Genomic DNA, 22,437 nt, shown 5'->3' on the forward strand with positions numbered 1-22,437 from the left:
CATTTTTTTAATTTTAATTTTTTATAGTATCCCACCAAAAATACTTCCATGTAAAATGTTGCGAAGACGGACCGTATGGCACGCTCTGTGAAAAAGTTATCCCCATTTAGGTAGAGCGAAGCTTTACGTATGTAAAGAATATAACATAGAGTCAAAATCTATGATGATGCTGTAGGTACTGATATTTTGTATCACAGATGCTTATTTTCTATTATCTTTTCTATTTAATGATTTACATTTTACTAATAAGTATCGAAATAAAAAATATCGTCTGTAAAAGTTGTGGCACTGTCAAAAGACCGAGACAGCTTTTCTAAATTCACAAGAGAATGTGTCAAACATTAATGAACTAACGAAATTAAAGAAACCCGTCATGTGCTTTCGCCAGTCCTAGCCAAGAATAACTGATCAAAATAAAGCTGACACTTTTCTGGGTAAATACATAATAGAAATAGTTACAGTAACTTTAATTATTGTTGATAAAGAATTGAACTTAAACGTACTGGGAAAGCTTTGCTTAGACGGCATTATTTTGATCAGCTGTTAACTGTGAGATGACTTCAACATTATCTAAAGAGCTTAAATTATTCACCATTAGTTTTCTATCAAAGGAAAGTGTGTGCAGAAGTTAGTATGTATTATGTGTATTCAAGTGTGTCTTTCCTGCTCTCTTCTCCATCATTTAATGACTAATCTTTCTATCTTCTTATTTGAAATCCCAGATAAATGAACGAATTTGGTTAATAAATGACAAACAGCGATAATGGAGCTGTCTCAGCTATTCTAAAATGCATGATCTTCCACTAGGTAATAACTTTTAAGATACGAAAAAATAGGTATTATTAATAACAAAAATATTTAGAAGTCCTGATAATCTTGTTAGCAGAAGAAGAAACTCTGTAGTCCTCTGCTTCAATTTTTTTGTAAGTGTAGCGCGGGATTTCGCTTCCTATTTCTATTGTAAAGATCTGCGTTTAGAAAACTTTATGCGTTCTGCCTACAGTTAAATTATTGTGGTCTATTGTTTTTTATTTTGATACGCCGCTTTTCTTCGTCTGCCAAAATTACTTGTTGAGTGTTGTCGAGCTGTTGTTAGTAGTTGCGTGAGATCTTTGATGATTTTTACGTTTGGATCTTGTCTAATATTTAGGGAAAGGGATAACTTGAATGAATAGAAACAGAAAGTTAAAAACAACTGGAAGTCTAGAATTATTACGAGTATGAGTGTAAAATTTTTAGCATTGCTCTAAGTTTTTTTAAGAGTTAACTAGTAATTGGTAATTTGGTCTGCACAAATTATTTTTATCTTTGTTCTAAGAGTGTGTAGGTACTATAGTCCAGTGTGCGACGGGGTAATTGAACTACTGACCCTCGATACTGAAAACCATGTGCTACATTTTAACCGAAATCAAAAAAAGGAGGAGGTTCTCAATTCGAGTGTATGTTTTTTTCAGTTTAAATTTTTTGGTTCCGGACTCTTGACTTTCAGAATTATATGGGCCATACAAAAGCGCACGTTACCGTCGCATTGACATGTTTACGCTGCGTTCGCGCATCGTAACGTTCCTTCCACATTAGCGTAAGAATGTTAACGCTATGGACGGCCTCGTAATGCATTTAAAGCTTTAATAAATACGCTGCAGTATGTGGCCACTGTAGAGATTTGGCTTAAAGTTATTGCTTGAACAATTCAAGTCTTACCAGATTATACTCATAATACAATATTACAAAACAAAGCTGAAGATTCCATCTCAAAGTTATAAGAATCTGCCATGTGATTTGGTTCAAATAGTCATCCAATGAAAAGCTTAAAATTGAATAAACTACTTATTTTGAGTTTCATCTGTGCGTAGCTCAGTAGACTTTAGAAGCTCTATCAATAAAAGTTTCTCATTCTATCTGTCTTCTCGTTTGTATCTTGTCCCGTAAAAATCTGAAAAGATAATAGACATAAAAGTAACAAGCTTTTACAAAGTATATACAGTGTGAGTCACGTTAAAGTGTACATATGAAAATAGATGAAACTAGACCTATTTTTATCGACAAAAAAGAGGTCAAAATTTTTTTGAGATTTTTTTTTAATTTTTTAAAGAATTTTTTTTCTTCCAATTACTTATTGTAAAGAAAGCGTAATAACTTTTAAACTAAGCGATATATTCTGATAAAATAAAAACAGTAATAATGCTAAATAACAGGCGATACTAAAAAAATACATAAAATACACAAAAAAGGCCAACAAATAATAAAAAATGATACTTTTTGAAAAAAATCTGCTTTAAAATTCGTGTTTTTTTGGTTATTTGATAAATTTCTCCAAAAAATGCCCCTATAACCGGTAGTTTTTATTGCTTTGTATTATTCCTTATCGTATTACCTTCGTAAAACCAAAAATCGCATGTCTCTATCCCTATCACAACGTTTGTAATGATCGTTTGAACTAAGCCTCTTCGGGCGCGCCATTCAACGCTTCGTTAACAACGAAACTGAAAATGGCTCTAGATTTGTTATTTTGATAAAGACAAGTTAGATTTCAAATAAAAACAAAAGATTTCGAAGTAAAATAAGCTTAAGTAATTTAGTTAAAATTAAAATTGTCTCTAACTGTAGCGGAGAATAATGTTGTGGCAGGCCTTTGTTCAAACGATCATAGCAAATGTTGTGATAGGGATAGAGACATGCGATTTTTGGTTTTACAAAGATAATACGATAGAGAAAAAAACAAAGTAATAAAAATCACCTGTTATAGGGGCATTTTTTGGAGAAATTTATCAAATAACCAAAAAAACATGAATTTTAAAGCAGATTTAAAAAAAAAAATCATTTTTTATTATTTATTGGCCTTTTTTGTGTATTTTATGTATTTTTTTAGTATTGCCTGTTATTTAGCATTATTATTGTTTTTATTTTATCAGGATATACCGCTTAGTTTAAAAGTTATAACGTTTTCTTTACAATAAGTAATTGGAAGAAAAAAAAATCTATAAAAAATTTAAAAAAAATCTCAAAAATTTTTTGACCTCTTTTTTGTCGATAAAAATAGGTCTAGTTTCATCTATTTTCATATGTACACTTTAACGTGACTCACACTGTATTTATAAGCCTACTAGCGGCCGAACGCGACTTCGTACGCGTGGATCCCGTTTTACCCCCTTAGTGGTGGTGTTTCGTAAAATCCTTTCTTAGCGGATACCTTCGCCATAACATCTATCTGCATGCCAAATTTCAGACCGATCCGTCCAGTGGTTTGGGCTGTGCGTTGATAGATCACTATGTCAGTCAGTCAGTCAGTCAGTCACCTTTGAGTTATTTTAGATTTGGAGAAAATAAAGGACTTTTAAGAATTGTTTACAAGGCAAATCATCTGCGTCAGTCCAAAATGTAAAGACACACCATGTTTTGTCTCTTGTGCTGTGTAGCTCTGTTCTGGCATATGATAAGCTTTTTATGTCTAAGATATTAATTTTAATAATGATAGGAACTGTTTTAGGAGAATAATGAAGTGTAGTGTGTAGATAGGCCAGAAGAGCAGTACCAGAAACGTGGCACTCATTATTTTAAGGCCGGGTAACAGAGAAAATGGCGAAAATGAGGTTTTCATTTTTCATTTTTGAGGTACTAAACAGTAAAATAAAAGGCTAAGATTTTTTTTGGGCATAGTTGAGGATATTTTCTAGGGCTATTAATGGATGGAAACACGATTTGATGAAGTTGACTCGATAGAATAAATTCCCAAAGTTACCTCAATTCGTTTTCTAATAATGGTTTTATTTTTAAAATAAGCGATTTGAGATTCTGAATCTTTTACTAAACTAAAGTTCAGAAATAACTTGAGGGCTTTTAACGGATGAAATTTTTATATTGCGTCTTATTTAGTTACTATGTTANCAAGCCTTAAGTACTTGTAGGCAATTAAACTAAGAATAAATAACAATAAATGAATATCTATTATTATACGCCAAATTGTGCATTTAGTGTGACAAAAAGCAGTCTATACCTATCAGAAAACATACTACTATAATTAAAACGATATTGAGTTAATTGACCAAATTACTTACCTACAACGACAAGCGTCAAGTGAAGTTATTTCAATTTTCAATTGAATTTCATGCGGGTGAAACCGCGGGCAAAAGTTATAGTGTGCTGTAAGATTATCAATCATCTTCTGATTTGTAATATCCTAAACGTAATTATGTGGCATTATCTTTACAGTCAGATATTTTCGTAGTACGCCATTGTTCTGGTATGTGTCAGACGAAATTGCTATTACCTAATTAATGTATTTATAAAACGACTATAAATTGGCAATTCTTCGGGTAACCAACATTTCCTGCAGACTTTTACGATGCATTCTTGTGGCGGATTTTACTTTTGTTTGTTAATTCTACGGTTTTGATTGAGATTTATCGTTAATTACTGACTGGTGACGTAATAAAATGGGAATTATAGGTCTACGGTAGTTAAGGTTATATCTGGGACTCGGGACTATTACCACCTCTCGTTCCCACCGCCGCAACTCCTGTGTAGCCAGGATCTACAGCTTGACCTCCAATAAAAACCCAACCAGTGAAGGTCAAGTTTGTCCCGGGGGAAAGTTAAACTGTCATTGGACCCGCAACGAAATTAATGAGGAATTTGAAACTACAACCCGTAAGGCCCAGAACAGACGGTGAAACGCAACTGCAACTTTCTGATGATTCTGATGAATGAAACTGAAACTGAAAGTTTCAAACTGGTCGCGTCATGTGTGGTCTCTCAACGGACGCTATGGCAGAAACTTAGATGCAACTCAAAAGTAACTAGCAGTTGCAGTTTCGTTGCAGTTGCGTTTCACCGTCTGTTCTGGGCCTAAGCTAACTGCGTACCTCACTGGAATGTGACTCTTATTCGCACTCACCTGTACCCCTCCCCGCGTTTACCCCGTCAGTACCAGAGCGTCGATGTGACGTGACAGCCATCAGGTGCGCAGTTAATTCGACCGGCTTGTATGGATCGACAAGCAAATTAAATGCTAGTGAATGGATGAAGAAAAGTCACATAATATTGTCACAAAAACAAAAAGAAATCATAACATCCCGATTCCCGTCATAATAGAGTCCTCTTAATATTAAATCAGTAATTAACTGATCCGTTTCAAACAGTATCGGGTGCCGCATAGCAAAATGTCGAGATGACAAACGGCCGACTGGATGTTCCTCGTAATATTATTGTTGGACGCTTGTATCTGAGAGGAAAGCTATTAAAACTAGAACTAGATGATTAGTGAACCTCCTCCTTTTTTAACTTGGTTAAAATTAATTTAGAGATTACGGCAGTGTAGTGTCAAGTACGAGTATATTACTTTTCTAATTTTCTAATAGTTTTTGTAATAACGAAACGGCCAAGAAATGTCAAGAGGGTGTAAAGTTTGCAAAGTTAGGGCTTAAAGAGTTAGAAGCTTGGCTCTACATGATCTGATGACTTTTGCCATATGGTGTCTTCCTGGTAACAAAATACATGAAAATGTGTTTGGTAGGATACATTTTAGTTTCAAAACAATCATCATCTTCATTTTAGCTACCGAACTTCCTTTAAAAGAATACCATGTGGCATCTTTGCCTTTTTATTGTTATTTTATAAAGAATCTCAACCTAAAATGAAAATAGGTAATTATCTCAGGTTCTAAATGAATTATTTAGCTATACTCTACCAGAAATGAGGAGATCCGTAGGAGAACCAGAGTGACTGACGTAGCCCGCAGAATCGCTAAAATCAAGGCCGCTGGGGCAGGAAAGTTCTGAGTGGCGACCACGAGCCGGAAGACGTAGCGTGGGCAGGCCTCCCACTAGGTGGACAGGTGGACCGACGATCTGGTGAGGGTCGCGGGAGGTGCCTGGATGCGAGCGGCGCAGGATCGCTCTTTGTGGAAATCCTTGGGGGAGGCCTTTGTCCAGCAGTGGACGTCTTTCGGCTGAAATGAACGAACTTTACACGTTTTTTAAATATCATTCTTATCATAATGCCACTGTAGGTGTATGAAGACTACTCAATAATGTGTCATAAAGTATAAAGACACAGTTTACATTGTTGTGCCATCCTAATGGCTAATTTTATCCCGATTGATCCTTGGAAAACAAACTGGCGGACGCTATTAACAGTGTGCTAATTCAAAGATATTAAGAGTAAGTGAACCTAAAACGCTGACCTAATAAAATGTGCATCTGGATCAAAAGCTCAATTCATAACGCAAGTAAGTACAGTCAGCGTGGAAGATTAAGGTTTCTGAATTAAGATTTCCAGCTTAGGTGCCCTCATCTTTCTACTTAAGGATTAATTTATACAATGAAAAGTTCATAGTTATTAAAAGATGAACAGAAAGCTAAGTACAAAAATTTGGCGTTTAATCATGTCGGCTAAGACTTTGCTCCATCGAAGCATCAATTTCTGGAACTGGAAGGAAACCTAAAAGATTGTTTTTTCATTTGCTTTTCAAGCTGATTTGCTGACTTCATTATAGATATTTTTATGAAAGGAAATCCCAATGAAAACCCAATTGCTTCCTACTAAAATACTCTTTTGAGAGCTAAGGAACTTTTAGTTGTGACTTAGTTGTCTCTTACTCAAGCTTCAAACGCAGGAGTTTAAGATATTCCTAGAAACGAGAGAAGGAAATTGAACTATAATGCAGCTGACTGTACTTTAGATCTAGAATGCAAGCATGTCGTGAAACAGCTGCGTTGTAATAACAGCCGCTGTCGGCGCGCACGCATATTTTTATACCGCTTTTTAGGCTAGGGGCAAGGGACCAGATTAAAATACGTTTTAAATATTTTTTTTGTGGAATGTGTTGTTGGTTGTCCCATTAAAAAAAAAATTAAACTAAATACTTTCGTAAAGATTTAACGAGGCTTAAAAGTTCAAGGAGCGTGGGTAAATTAAACCCAAAATTGCATGATTAAAGTACGTAAAGGTTTGACAAAGTTATTATTTTTACGTATATGATTAACTTCTCAATCATAAAAGTAGGTTTCCTTTCAGGATGTTGAGTACTTATTTAATCATCATCATCATCTTCATCAAAAACTAAGGTAAAGGCGTTTGCAGCTGAATATCTTTCATTTTGAGTTTCTCGCGAGCTTGCCATCTGTCTCGATCCTTTAATTAGACTCTCAAATTGGTATTGGTATGTTTGAAATTGGACATTCCATTCGGGATGTTCGTGTAAAGGATACGTATACCTACTACTAACTGGGATCCTACATGAAACAGGATGTCTCCGTGAGAAAGAGCCCTAACTTGCTAGGCCCCTGGACTATCAGTAACGACTTCTCTTAGATATATTGCTCAGTAAACAATGTATTAAAATCAGACGTGTTTACGTTATTTTGTAACCAAACAGTGTACGCGATTTTTAGAACATTAACGTTGCTATTTCAGCAGAAATATTTGCTTTGGATTTTACGACCACATCAATTTAGATAAATGTACCTTGCAAAATACCTAAATGGATTCAAAAAGTTGCTCGTAAATTTCAGTTAATTTATAAATTGGTGTTTTTAGTAAAATTCTTTTTCAATGAAATCGATCGATCGATTGTGAAAATCAACAGAAAAAGAATGCCTTTTTATTAAATAGCAATTATAACTAAATCTAGGTGTAAATTCTTGGAAAAATCTATTTTTTCTTAATTTAATAATTTATTACCTACTTTAGTACTTACAAAAATGTGAAGTAGAGAGCGCAATCTAGCGGCGAGTGGAAAAACATTTTAAGCAATCTATACTCAATCAAAAACACGCCATCTAGCGCCTAATAGAAGAACTACGTTCTCGGTAACTCTACAGCGCCATCTGGTTCAAAGCTTCGGAACTTTTTACAAACGAACACAGACGTCCTGAAAAGCCGTAAGCTCTATGAAGTTGCTGAAATCGACGCGCGCGCAGACATAATCGCACGCTGAGATATTTACGTTTGCGCCGAGCAACGTGAACTTGGGCGTTAAAAATAGTTTAGTTTGACATATGTACGAAGGAATCATGTAGTTTTTATTTTAAATATCGCTAGCGAATTTTATTTTATACATAGATTATACGTGCTCCCTTAGATGGTCCTCAAAATGGATTCGGGGTAATTATTTTTCGCCTTTTGCTTGTATGTTTGCTTTTGCAAAATGTTGTGAAAAGTTAGACGTGCGAATGTTTTGGTTTGTTATAACCTCTCTTTGTAGAGTTCTAGCGAATTTAAGAAACTTATAACATGATATATTTGAGAGACTGTTTAACATGTTTTTTTTCTATATTCAAACTACTTTTGTTTATTTAAAAATATTTTTTATTTTAATGTTTTAATCAAAAAAATAACAAAATATTTAGTTTTTCTTTACGCGGTTAATTTGTTTATTTATTATACCAACATAAAATGCATATTTCATGAAATATATAACGTATTTAAAATTTTAAGATACACACTCATAATAATAAGGGTTTAAAATACTAAGTTCTCAAATTACCTAATAATACAAGAATACCATTCTTTATCGAACAACAAATAAATGTTAGTAAATTACAGTTTCCAAATACATAATAATGTGGGCCAATACTTAGGGAAATAGTACCTACTCTAGAGGGTAGCTCCTATTAAGCTATTGTTGCAATTCACATGACAGCAACCGAATTGAGAACCTCCTCTTTTTGTTGTAGTCGGTTAAAAAAGACAGGTGGTATACCTACTATAGTTAGAAGATAGTAGCAGACATCCTCAGTCACTATTATGGGTTAGCGGTTAGTGGTTGAACTGGTATCCTTCCGTTTGGCCAAATTACTTTTCGCCAAATTTCACTTCGCAAACAACTTATCGCCAAAGTTTCATTTCCCAAATGAACTTTTAGCAAATGTACTTTTCGCAACTATTTCAAATGGTCAAATTATCATTTGGTCAAATTTTACTTGGCAAAAGTTTATATAGCAAATGTTTTATTTTGCCAAATATTATATCCCAAATAATTTATTTGGTCAAATTGAAACTTCACATGCTTACCCACCGTTACCCACAAATCAAAGCACAAGGCAAATGATCATGGTTTTCACAAGAATTTTATGTAAAACAAAGAGATTGCAGAAAATAGTATGGATGCGAAAGTAGGTTTTGCAGAAAATAGTAGGTTAGGTTAGGTTAGAACAGTGACCCTTAACGCGCGAAGGCGAGCGAAGCGTGCCGCGGCAGCGGCCGCCGAGCGCTAGAATCACCTCTATTGTTAATTAATCATTTAGTTTCGATAAAAATAATGAAATATGAAAATAAATTTAGAACAAATTTTATATTAACTACCCACTAAACAAAATAATAACCACAAGCTAATTTGTATTCCATTCTATGCACCAATCAAATTATTTTGTTAATAGTTTATCGTGAAATATTTTTGCCAAATGAAACATTTGGCAAAACATACTTTGCCAAACAATAATTTGCTAAACAATAATATGCCAAAAAAGACATTTGCGAATTAAAAGTTTGCAATAAGTTGTTTTGCCAAATGAGAATTTGCCAAATGAAAATTTGCGAAACGTTGTTTGCCATGTGATAATTTGGGAAACGTTTTTTGGCCAAACATTAGTAATCCGGTTGAACTAATTGTGTCGTGAAGGCCGACGATCAACGTGTTTCAATCAAAACTTTTTGCTTCGCGAACTTTTATTCTTTTCTTTATTATACGACGAAACAAATTATAATAACTTGAAACAACTTCCCATATCTGAATGGGACTATTATTATCCCGTTGGTAATAATTGTTTAATGAATAAAAATACCAAAACAAACATGGAATACTTATTGCATGCCTGCAAATCTCTCATATTGTCTGCCTTGGTAGCTAGATGACCATGTTATCATATTAGTCCAGTTTTCAGCACTCCTTCAGTGCCAAAGCTCACAGGCATAATGTTTTAGGTTATGGACATAAATTCTCTGTTTTGCCCAAGGTCATCTGATACAGAATACCTACCACATGGCATTAAGTTCGTCTTTTTGTACCACTTATTCTTTTGTGTGTTGTGTGTGCAATTAAGTTTTTACATAAATAAATACCTAAATCGCAAAAGTTTTGATTCGGTTAGAGCTACTTTTGTCTCATAGTAATAAATTAATTAATCCGAAACGAGCTGCAGAAAGCAACCACGTGCTATCAGCAGTTGTTTTCTTCAGCATAGCATTGGGACAGCACATTGTACCATACATGTATTGTGATACAAATGTGTATTTAAACGAATCCAGTATTAATTGATTGTTTTGCTCCTTTCAGAGGCAGTGACAGTAGGCTGGGTGACCAGCGCGACCCGCGGTGGTACATCGACTCTACTTACGCCTCCTCCCTCAAGGTCTCCTTAAGACTTCCTACCAGACAGTTTCTAGAAGGTATATATCTTTTTAGCTACATTTTATTCTTTTAACATACTTATCGTCGTTGAAGAGTGAAAACCTCGGGAGTACCGAAAACAACATTTCAGGAGAGACAAAAAACTGTCCCATAAATGTTTTTATGAGGTTTGCATTGAACGCAATAAATATAATAATCCCATTCGAATATAGGTGAGCTCAAAATGTGCGTTTAAAAGTTTTTATTTTGTTCTGTAACATTAAAAAGTGTTTTTGGTAAAAACGACTTACTAGGTTTTCACTCGTCAACGACGTTATACTGGGTTGCACCATCTTACCTACTTTAAATATAAATCTGTCAAACTCCATATAAAAACACCGGCTATCGTTGTAGTTACGGTTAAAGTTAAGTGTTGCAACTCAGCCTTACTCAGATTTATAAAAACAAATTCTGAAACTTTCAGAATACTTATTGAAGGCTACGGCAACATGATGCGTTGTTGTGACTCTACTGAGTCTCTCAGGGTGCATCATTGCTCTTCTTTCAATTAAAATGTGCCTAGAAACTGCTGGGATGCGTTTCACCGCCGTAACAAAAATGCATCATGTCGCATAAAATGGTGCAATTGTGTAAGAAAAGCACTTCGACCAGTTGAGTGGGCAAATTTTCAGTTTTACTAGGGAAATTCGCTAGGTGTAATATCAAAACTTGCTATGAATTATGAGTAAGTTATTGTCTGTAAAACTAACTTATCCGTTTCCAGACTTTTTTCCACCGTTCTACCGCCCAAGTGATATAAGGCTACACATAATGGGTATGTCTGTGTGACCCAGGCCCTATGAAACCATTACATTTTGTGTATTTTCCGAGTATGTTTCCTAGCCAGATCTTTGTCCAATCCTCATGCCAATTGATTGATTTTGCCATTGTCATGTTGCCCAGTTTTCTATCTTCGTTTATTGTGACGTCATTCTTATTGCGCACCTAATTATTGTAATTACAAAATGATATTAAAAATGCTGTGCTACTAACACGATAATTTTTTTGTGAACAGCGCCATCTCTTAGTTTCTTATGAAACTAGTATACTCGGTGCTATAAAAAGCAACATCTTCACTGAAAGCGGACTCAATGAATACAGGGTTAATAGTTGAGTCCGCCACTCACTAGATGGCAGTTTGGTCGTCGTTCGCTGAAAGCTGCTTGATATTGTAGCAGCGAATATTTCTTTCGGAATTTTCAGGTTTTTCTCACAGGGAACAAGATTGTCTTGGTCGAAATTCTAAATTGAAAAATTCTAAATTTCTTAATTTATTGTTCTTATTCCGTTCACGTTATTTTGCCAGTGCACAGCGCTTTGCATGATTTTATAACCGACCTTTTCATTTGTTACTTTTTGTATCGTCCGTGGTTTTAATTTGTTTTAATCGTGAACTTTCGTAAAGCTTTTGCTGCTATCATTATTTGAGCTAGTTTTAGCTGTATACTGAAACCATTTTGCGGTTTAAAAATACATTTTCTATATTCCTGTATATTTTTATTTAGAGTAAATTATGAATATAATTATATTTCTCAAAACTTTTGACAGCTCAGTTAGAGCAATATAAATATACATATTCCTTGATATCTATGTTTAATGTACTCCACGAAGTATGTGACGCAATATATGTTTTATGAGAGCAGGTGTCGCAGTGGTTATAATAATGTTATAAATATTTTGTGGTTGCCACCCGGTATGTATTTTAAACTGGTAGGAATTTCACGTTTCACGTTTCAAAATTAAATAGTTTGTGGCGGGTCACGATGAAGTTATATACCAGAAAATAGGTACTTTACCAGATTAAAAGTAAAGAATAATTCGATTAGGTAGGTACATTCTAAATTACTCAAAAGGTATCCCACAGTCGATAGCACATTCGACTATAAGTATTACAGTGTGAGTCACGTTAAAGTGTACATATGAAAATAGATGAAACTAGACCTATTTTTATTGACAAAAAAGAGGTCAAAAAATTTTTGAGATTTTTTTTATTTTTTTATAGATTTTTTTTTCTTCCAATTACTTATTGTAAAGAAAACGCAATAACTTTTAAACTAAGCGGTATATCCTGATAAAATAAAAACAGTAATAATGCTAAATAACAGGCAATACTAAAAAAATACATAAAATACACAAAAAAGGCCAACAAATAATAAAAAATGATACTTTTTGAAAAAAAATTGGTTATTTGATAAATTTCTCCAAAAAATGCCCCTATAACCGGTGGTTTTTTAAATAAAATAAAATAAAATAAAACTTTTTATTATTCTCTATCGTATTACCTTTGTAAAACCAAAAATCACATGTCTCTATCCCTATCACAACATTTGCTATGATCGTTTGAACAAAGGCCTGCCACAACATTATTCTCCGCTACAGGTAGAGACAATTTTAATTTTAACTAAAATGCTTATTTTACTTCGAAATTTTTTGTCTTTATTTAATCTTTTCTATTTGAAATCTAACTTGTCTTTATCAAAATTACAAATCTAGAGCCATTTTCAGTTTCGTTGTTAACGAAGCGTTGAATGGCGCGCCCCGAGAGGCTTAGTTCAAACGATCATTGCAAACGTTGTGATAGGGATAGAGACATGCGATTTTTGGTTTTACGAAAGTAATACGATAGAGAATAATACAAAGTAATAAAAACCACCGGTTATAGGGGCATTTTTTGGATAAATTTATCAAATAACCAAAAAAACACGAATGATACTTTTGAAAAAAAAGCAGTTTTTTTTCAAAAAGTATCATTTTTTTTTATTTGTTGGCCTTTTTTGTGTATTTTATGTATTTTTTTAGTATCGCCTGTTATTTAGCATTATTACTGTTTTTATTTTATCAGAATATACCTCTTAGTTTAAAACTTATTACGTTTTCTTTACAATAAGTAATTGGAAGAAAAAAAATTCTATAAAAAATTAAAAAAAAAATCTCAAAAATTTTTTGACCTCTTTTTTGTCGATAAAAATAGGTCTAGTTTCATCTATTTTCATATGTGCACTTTAACGTGACTCACACTGTATTTTAATTCAAATTCTTAATTTGTATGTAGGCCCTTTTCAGGGCATTCATACACACCAATATCTAGCTTGTCTCACCACCACTTCGGGATAATAAATCCACTGGTTCTAATTTCAAAATTACTTCTCTCACAACAAGATTAGATGCTTCAGTATCATAATAATATGTAGTACCTTGATGGGCTCTCTTTTGTACCTAGGTATCTATTTGTATGTAATAATATAATGACGTATGCAATGTAAAACTAAGGGTTAAAACAAACCACACTTGTAAGAATTTAGTACAAAGTCACACTTCTAAAAGTTCCTGCTCTACCTTTTTGGAAATTAATCAGAATATACCTATTTCTTTGCCTCCCCAACCCATCTGACCAGTGAGTGTAGACCAAATCCTCCATTTGTTGGTAATTTAGCGGCAGTCGTGCTCCTGCAGTGGAGACAATGACCTAAGAGATAGTACCTATTTCTTTTCCTAGGACATAAAAATCCAAATGACACTAGCATCTAGAAACCGTAACAATATCATATATCGTCACAAACAAAATATTCGCGACAAATTAGATATCATTCAAGTCGTGTTTCCGTCAGAAAATTAAAAAGACGCTGTAACTGTTCGCGCCATTTAGCCCGGCACTTCCGTTTCCCATAAAAAAGGCGGCAAGACCGCGGCGGCCATTTTTAAATTGTCACTTTTTTTCTGGCAATCTGTCATGTGCGGTGATTGACGGAGGACATTGAGGTTTGTTATGTAATTAATTACGAGTTTTTGCGATTATGATTACAAAGATACACGTTTCTCGAAAAGATTACAAGCTAATAATAATCAGAATGATATTTTCCTGCTTTTTGAGAAGGTCCATTAACGTGAGAAGCATTACACTACATAAAATCAATTTGCAGATAAAAAAATATTTTTGAAAGTAGACCATACTTATATTATATCAGTCCTCATTAAATATTGTGTATCTATCTTATAAATTAAATAGTATTTTCTGTAATAAAAGGCTGATAAGAATACAGACACTTCTTCCACTTCATCCCAATAATTTTGTCCTGAAACCGTGGTACCCAAGTAGCAATTGGTATTAAGGGCAAAATCTTACTTGTCTTAACTCTATCTAAATTTACACTTAAGCTAAAACCAAATAAACTTAGAATAGAGATTTTTTTCTTTAAGACTTTATATTCTTCATCGAGCGGTACTTAAGCAAATTAAGAATACCCAAAACCAAGTTAAGTATTCTTTAGATAATTTGGTCTTAAGTTATTCTTAGCTTAAGGTAAAAAAAAACTTATTTTACTAAATTAAGATTTTTTGTATGTTCACTTAATACTAAATAGTATAGGATGAAGTATTATTTAAGTGTTGCAAAGTAAATAAAGTATTCGTAGATTTACTTAGGGCTTTTTAAAGACCATTGTCCTAGAAATAGTTTTCTGAAGATTAAGTTAGTTACTTTTTTACTAGAACTATTACATTTTGAGAAAAAATACACTTAACGGGACGATTTCGATAAAACAGGATCACGCCTATTAATTCAAGGTAATGCACGCCTGCCGCGGGCACCTGCGTGCGCAGCTTATTGTATTAATTTTTGATACAAAATGCGTGCGGTCGCTCGCGAACTAAATTATGCTATTATCTCTCAACTCAAAATATGATTTACTAAAATATTGTCTAAAATATTTTTGAAATTGTATGGTAAAGTTGAGTACAACATGATATTATAAAATTTAACTAACTAGGTGACAGTAGGTACTTTTAAAAAATCTTAACATAATAATAACTACCAAAAAATGTTTCTAATAATTTATTAAATGAAAAGATTGAGAAGCGTAAAGTGTGGAACTTTACGCTTCTCAATCTTCTCATTTAATAAATTAGAAACACTGTGTGATTAAATTTAACACAATTGCAAATTGTTAAAAGTTCCATAAAAACAAATAAAAACTTTTCACAATAAAATACGTCGTGTGTTCATTAACACGGCAAAAATTATATGGCTGATATTCAATGAATTGTTGTGTTGCAATTACAGAGTTCAAGGAATACTTTACGAAATATGAGGGTGGTGCAATTTACCCGCCAGTACAATATACCGAACTTTCCCCTATATGTTATAACAAAACCAGAAACGTAAAAACCAATTAGTCCTATTAGAACCATTTTTGACTTCCACACGGAGAAAGTCGAAGGAAAAATCATGTAATTAAGAAATAAATAAGTTAGCAAATTTCAGTGAAACCTACCAAATCTATGTAAAACCACTTATGCACCTGGAATTACGCAAATAAAGAAATTTGATTTGATTTGATTTGAATGAATTGTTCTCTAATGTATAGCAGCAGCAATAATTTAGCAAGACTAAGACAGAATGAAAACTATCTAGTTTTAACTAAATAAAACTAAAGATCTACTTGATACCACATGCACTTAAGTAATGCTTCATCAAGTGAATTTTAAGTGTAAGTTAAATCGAATGTTTCTAAACTAATACTATGTAAAGTATAAATTGACTCAACTCTTTCTTCACTAAACTTACGAATTCAAAATCTTCTATATTCTTGCTACATTAAGACAAATTAGAATTACCGCCATTATGAGCTATGTGTAACAAAAAGTAAATCAGAAATTAACCAATAATATCATAACAAGAGGCCATTTAAATTAAAGTACGTCTTTGTTACACTTTTTCTAGTTGCATAAATGTCTAAGAACGTTTGCATAAAATAAAATATTATTTTATAACCTCAAAGTTTTCTTTATACAATACAATTTCGTAATATTTTATTGATCTTATTAGGTTTATTCAAGGCCCTCTTGTTTTATAACATTATCCATTGATTTTACACGAGAAACCACACTGCGTTTATATTTCTTATGCAAAAATGACATTCAAGGTCTTTTCTAGACATAATATAAATTAGTTATTAAAATAATTTAATCGCCATTTTCATTTACCTTTATCTAAAGTTGATTTAGAGTTAAAGATCACAATGTTTTCTAAATTAAGTTCCTCTTTAATAAAAAGTGTCTTACATAGTTCTTCATGAAGTTAAATAAACCTTAGCTGTAAAAATAATTATTAGTCTTAAATAAGTATTCAAGATATCTTCAACTCTATTTCCTTGTCTACAGTCATACTAAAAGATATATTATAGTACTTGTTTAGAAATTCTTAAAACTACACTCTTAATTAGGGTTTAAGTCTGCCTTAAGCGTTGACTTAACTCTGTCTCAGTGATCTCCAAAGGATTGTGCCCTTTTTTGCTTACCATTGTCTTGGGGCATAACTTCAAGATTTCTTGAGTGCGACTATTGTCTTGGCCAAGACAACGGCTGGAATTAGGCTACTAGTCTTCAAGATATCTTCAATGCCTTATGAAGATAATCTGTTGCTACTTGGGTAGAGCTAGCTTGCTCGTATAATTTGGAATATTTAGCAGCATTGTTGTGTTCCGGCAGTTAGAGGTAAGATAGCCAGTTCCTCAGTGATTTGAGGATTCCGGGTGAAGCCCGCTTCCACCTTCGGCCTGATCATCACTTACCATGTGAGATACAGGTCAAGAGCTCCGAAAAGATAGTCCAGCCTTTTTTCATTTTGAACCAAAATATGACCATTTTTTTTAAATATTAGTTTTTAAAAACAGTAACTACTATAGTCCCGTTAACCCCTTGGGTGAGCTATAAATAATAAATACATTATGCTTGTGTTACTGGTAGAATGGGTACTTTCAATACAATTTTTAACAGGAAGCCTGAATGTGATTGAATGACATTGAAATAAATAATTAGAACTGAATGTCGTTTTTCGTGTCAGAAAATAAAATTAATAATTGAAACGTCCTTTTACAAAATTCTAATGTACTTCAAGACTTCAAAGTCGTGCAATAAAATCGCATCCGAGTTGCAAAATCGTAAACCAACGATCAAAAATCAATACTACATCAAAGGAAGATAGAGCAATAAAACGCTTCAGTTTTGCCGCAAGTAATAAAATACAAGTTACATTTAAAGACATCCTAATAACTGGATAGGAATAGAACCTGCAGTTAAAATGTAAATTTTGCATGCGGGTTTATTTTTCACAATGCTTTTGAGTTGTTGACACCAAAACCTATAATTAAAGGCACTTCAACCATATAATTCCAAACCAATTCGTTTCATTTAATACTTCTTAACTTAGTAAGTACATTTTTAGTTGATCTGAAACAAATAATAGTCAATGAGTAAAAGTAGCGTCATATTTTGAGTTTAACTACAATCGTATTTTGATAGCTCTTTAAAAGTATGGCAGTTGATTGATGCTATCAACTACCCTGTATTTCATAAGTTTGCTCTTCTGCAACTTCTGTATAGCCAGGTCACAGCTTGAACAGTAAACCCGGTTTGAGAAAAAAAGTAATTTTCGCCAGAATCTTCGCCACCAAACCTTTACTAAACCGTTGTAAAATACCAGTTTGATGTCCTCTAAAACTGAACTGACATCTGACATAACTAATAACGTCTCAACAACTCCTCAATGGACGAAAAATAGATAACTGACTCACGAACATTAACTATACTGAATCACGAAAATTCTGTCTGCCCATCTCGCCCACAGAAAGTGGTTAGAAAAAGACAAATTATTTACTACCACAGTCACTTGGCACCATAAGATACTTTTTTAAGACATTTAACGGCCTTTTTTCTGCGCATTTCAGAAATTTTAATGCATTCGCGGACGTAACTAGAAGCTTGTTATGAAATAGTTTTTTTTATGAGACGTTCACCTTGTTATAAATGTGTACCTGTTGTAAATTAAAGTTGCTCTATTTCTATTACTTTCTTCATTGCTGAAAACTATGGGACACGGGACTATTCCCACCTCTCGTTCCCACCACTGCAACTGCAACTCCTGTGTAGCCAGGATCTACAGCTTGACCGCCACAAAAGCCCAACCAATGAAGGTCAAGTTTGTCCCGGGGGAAAGTTAAACTGTCATTGGACCCGCAACGAAATTAATCAGAAGAACATAGGAGGAGTTCGAAATTAAGGAAAACTATGGGACAGGAGGACTTACCACAATTTAAGTATTCATCATAATAATCGACGAAGTGTTATGCCTTATGAAAGAAGGTAGCCGACATAACGCAATCTAAATTTTATATACAAAACTCAAAGGTGACTGACTGACTGACTGATATAGTGATCTATCAACGCACAGCCCAAACCACTAGACGGATCGAGCTGAAATTTGGCGTGCAGGTAGATGTTATGACGTAGGCATCCGCTAAGAAAGGATTTTACGAAACTCCAATCCTAAGGGGGTAAACGGGATCCACGCGCACGAATTCGCGGGCGGCCGCTAGTTGGTAATAAGAAGGTAGCCCATCAATGGGTATACTAAAAGCGATCTTATTGCCCTTACCGAAACATTAACTACCAAAAAATATAGCTGAAGTGTCAATATGTATAGCACGCGTTGTGGTTCTTGATGACCTTGCAACACTAAACTTGAGATGACCTGCCCGATGGACGGACGACCTAATTGGTTTCGTTAAGGTCTTTGATGACGAGGACAAAATGGCGGAAAGCTATATGTATAGTAATAGTGCATCGGCACTGGAAGCAATTAGTTTAGGCTGCCTCATTAGGCGGTGTCTAATTCTAGCGTGTGATGCCAAATTGTAAGGCGTAGGGCACACTGGGAAACTTAGTTTAATTATGCTGTTAATGCTATTGACATTGGGCCATTCTTCTTCTTTTCGTGTCGACAACAAATCTACACAGTGTCAGCCCAAAACTCCGCCACAAGAGTGGCGTTGTCAGCAGCACTCATCAAATCCTCCTGAGTGCAGTTGCTCGGGCACTCAGGGCACGACATCAGGTGATTCATCGACTGGGAAACAAAACCGCACCTGCACTCTATGTTTAAAACATTGGGCCATTGAGACAGGGAAACTAAAAATTTTTTTGCTCTAATCAATATCAAATATAATAATAAATTTTGAAAATATATTAACTATGTTTTGAACCTTGTCAATCACAATACCGACATAGATAAAATATGTGGTAAGCAGTTATTTTAGTCAGTTGTTTTTAGGAGCACTACTAGTTACTACAGAGACCCAGAAGTAAGAAATTGCTGTAATGAAGTTCGATTTATACATTTATGAAAAGCTACAGTAATTTTAACACTTACATCGCCAAGTAGCAAATTAACTTAAAACCAAAATGATACAATATGGCATTGAGGCTAAAGATTCTCTACCCACTATATCCATCACCCGAATAGTCGAAAATACTGGAGGTTATTAAGTTATTAATGAAAAGTTGTAAAAACTTGATGACTAATCCCTAGTTAAAACTCGCGCGTCTGCGCCCACCTTTACATAGGAATTGGGTCTTTGCGCATCTCCTCTATCTAATATAATAAAATGTCAACTTACATTTGGCAATGTATCAGGTGGTTTGAAAAAGTGTGACATTCCGCAAGATTCCGCGTGACTCACTAGCGCCAATTGCGATAAATAATTTGTTTTATTAATTGAGCACTAACTGTTCGGTCACACTGGCTTACATATTTTTAAATGTCGACTCAGACGTAGGTTTCCAGAAAGAAAGTTTAGTATGCACACATAACATCTTACAATGCTTGTATTCTTGATACGTCATCTGTTATCCAATTTGTACTGGAAGCAAGTCGATTATTTAAAATTCTTTATAAGTATTGTAGGCCCTTTTAAGAGCATTTACACCCGTATTCACAAACATTACTATGAGGTCTCACAGTGCGCAGGGTGACACACGAACCAATCATAGACCTCTATTCAACGCTGTGCGTTAAATTTGCTGCTTCACTTAAGCAAGCATCGTTTGTTAATACGAGCGTTATTCTAACGTTCTAATATAGCTTGCTCTACCACCATTTTGGGACAACATTTTGGCTGGTGCTGAGAAGTGGCGGAATAAGCTCAGTCACATTTTCCAGCCACTTATTTATAAGAAATACCATTTTCAAATATGTAGGTAGTAGGTAAGTGCGAATCAGGTAGGTGTATAGTCCATGCTTTACGTTCCTGTTTATAGGTAATAGACACATAAACAAAAGTATGTTCAACGCAGATCATTGCAGGATAAGACCTTCTTGAAAACATCTCAAGCTTCACTGTGTAGCATTATCATGATCATCATTTCAGCCATAGGACGTCCACTGCTGAACATAGGCCTCCCCCAATGACGTCCCACGCTGCCTTTTCCGGTATGCGGCCTCCCCTCCAGAACCTTGCTGCCCCATCGGCCGTCAGTTCTGCGTACTATGTACCCTGCCCATTGCCACTTCAGCTTGCTAATCCGTCGGGCATAATCACTGTAGCATCAAGTCCTTGTAATTAGCGTGACTTTTCAACTACAATGTAGATATGTTTTGACGTAGACGTCGCACTATCTTTTAATATAATTTACTGATTATTATAAAGATATTCGGTAATTTCATGCGCAGTATTAAACTTAAGGGTGTGCGTAAGCTCAGTGTGAACCAGAATGGGCAAGTAAATGGAACATTAAAGTTCGAATGCATACCTCCTACCTCGAGAACATTTTAATTTCAACTTGAAAACGTTGCTTGCTCTACTCCATAGTAACTCAGTGCTTATTTTATGTAGCCTACATGTAACAACACAACTGAGGTCACACGATTTCAGTCAGACTTGAAGGTTCAAAGGTTCCATAAAAGCCTTCCGTTTTGCGCATTTAGAGGTTCGAATACTATATATAGTCTTAATAGTTATTTTGCTTCTTTTCGGATGCCTTCTTTTCTTACGTGTACCCTTAATTTTCAACCACAACCTACTTCATATCCATAGTAATTTTAAAGCTTTCAAGAGGAGAGCGTATCTTCACCTTAAAGGCACCTGTAACGCCCCTGGGTCTGCGGGTGTCTATGGGCGACGGTAATCACTTACCATCAAGTGATCCGTCTGCTCGTTTGCCTCCTGTTACAAAAAAAAATTATATATCAATATCATTGTAATCGAGGATTCTTAGCGTACGCTTACCCTAATCGACGCACGCGCAGAATGTCATGCCAATAGCTCCTGGATTTGGAAGTCCACCAAAACATTGCATGAGGTCACTTTGACTGGACAACATAATAAAATGCAATCTGAGGCGTAACGACGCATTCATTTTCATTTACGAGTTTATAAGTTGTTATGTAGGTCTGGTATGATTTGACATGTTAAAATGACATGGAAGAAAGGTCGTGACTTTTCTCGATAGTTAGGTTTTTTTCAGAAATGTTTAGCACGTGTTTCGCGATTAAAAACACTTGAATTTTTACTGGAAGACTTATGAGTATTCGTATCCCTAACTTGTTCTGACGCTGATAAAAGTCACTCCGAGAAAGTTGTTCATATAGACTTTATACATATCTACTTCTTCCAAGCGGAATTATGGCTTTACCATAAATCCATGAAAAAATCGAGAGCTGTCAGAGAGTAATAATTTTGTTATTTTACATTCGCACAGCGCTTCAGAGGGACAGTCCATCCCAAAAAAAAAATACGTTCGCACAATGTATGACGTTCCATGATATTTTAAAGGATAGGAGAAATCTCTAGGCTCTGTCAAAGGCAGGTAGGTACCTTATAAAAAATGTCCTGAATTTCAAAGCTTTCTCAAGCAATGTAATATGAAATCACTCACAGACACCAAAAGTGTATTTCAACTCAAAATTCCAGGATAAATTCTCTCATATCTTTGCCACCTTATTAATTAATAAGGAAACAGTTCTCATCTCCTGGATTCCAGGTCATACATCATCCAGCATCCAGCTGTAACACAGTAAACACCGATTAATAAAGTTGATTGCAGGCTATTTCCAGACCACTGCATCGGTTGCAAGCCATTTTGACCTTCAGCTGTTTTTAATTTAATGTCATTTTGCGATTAAAATTGTCTTCGGATGTCGATATCCTGTTTTAAATCTGGAAGAATAATGACCAGGGTTATTTTGGTAAAAAAAAGTCAGAGATGCGTTAAGAAAA

General features: G+C 34.5%; 1 protein-coding gene across 5 annotated transcripts in view; it reads left to right on the forward strand.

The window, feature by feature from the left end:
* The window catches only part of cher (filamin A protein cher), an 83,696-nt gene that overhangs the window by 18,437 nt on the left and 42,822 nt on the right, over window positions 1-22,437 (forward strand). For 2 of the 5 annotated variants that reach the window (XM_028315783.1, XM_028315787.1), the window contains exons 2-3: window positions 10,274-10,386; window positions 11,112-11,162. In XM_028315783.1, coding sequence (XP_028171584.1) covers window positions 11,159-11,162 — 4 coding nt within the window. In that variant the 5' untranslated portion in view covers window positions 10,274-10,386; window positions 11,112-11,158. Of the gene's footprint in view, window positions 1-7,920; window positions 8,104-10,273; window positions 10,387-11,111; window positions 11,163-22,437 lie in introns of those variants that run through there. The other 3 variants (XM_028315769.1, XM_028315776.1, XM_028315795.1) reach the window with 3 other exon arrangements.

This window comes from Ostrinia furnacalis, unplaced genomic scaffold (genome assembly GCF_004193835.3).
Source record: "Ostrinia furnacalis isolate ACB-3 unplaced genomic scaffold, ASM419383v2 OfSCF0322, whole genome shotgun sequence".
Lineage (NCBI taxonomy): Eukaryota > Metazoa > Arthropoda > Insecta > Lepidoptera > Crambidae > Ostrinia > Ostrinia furnacalis.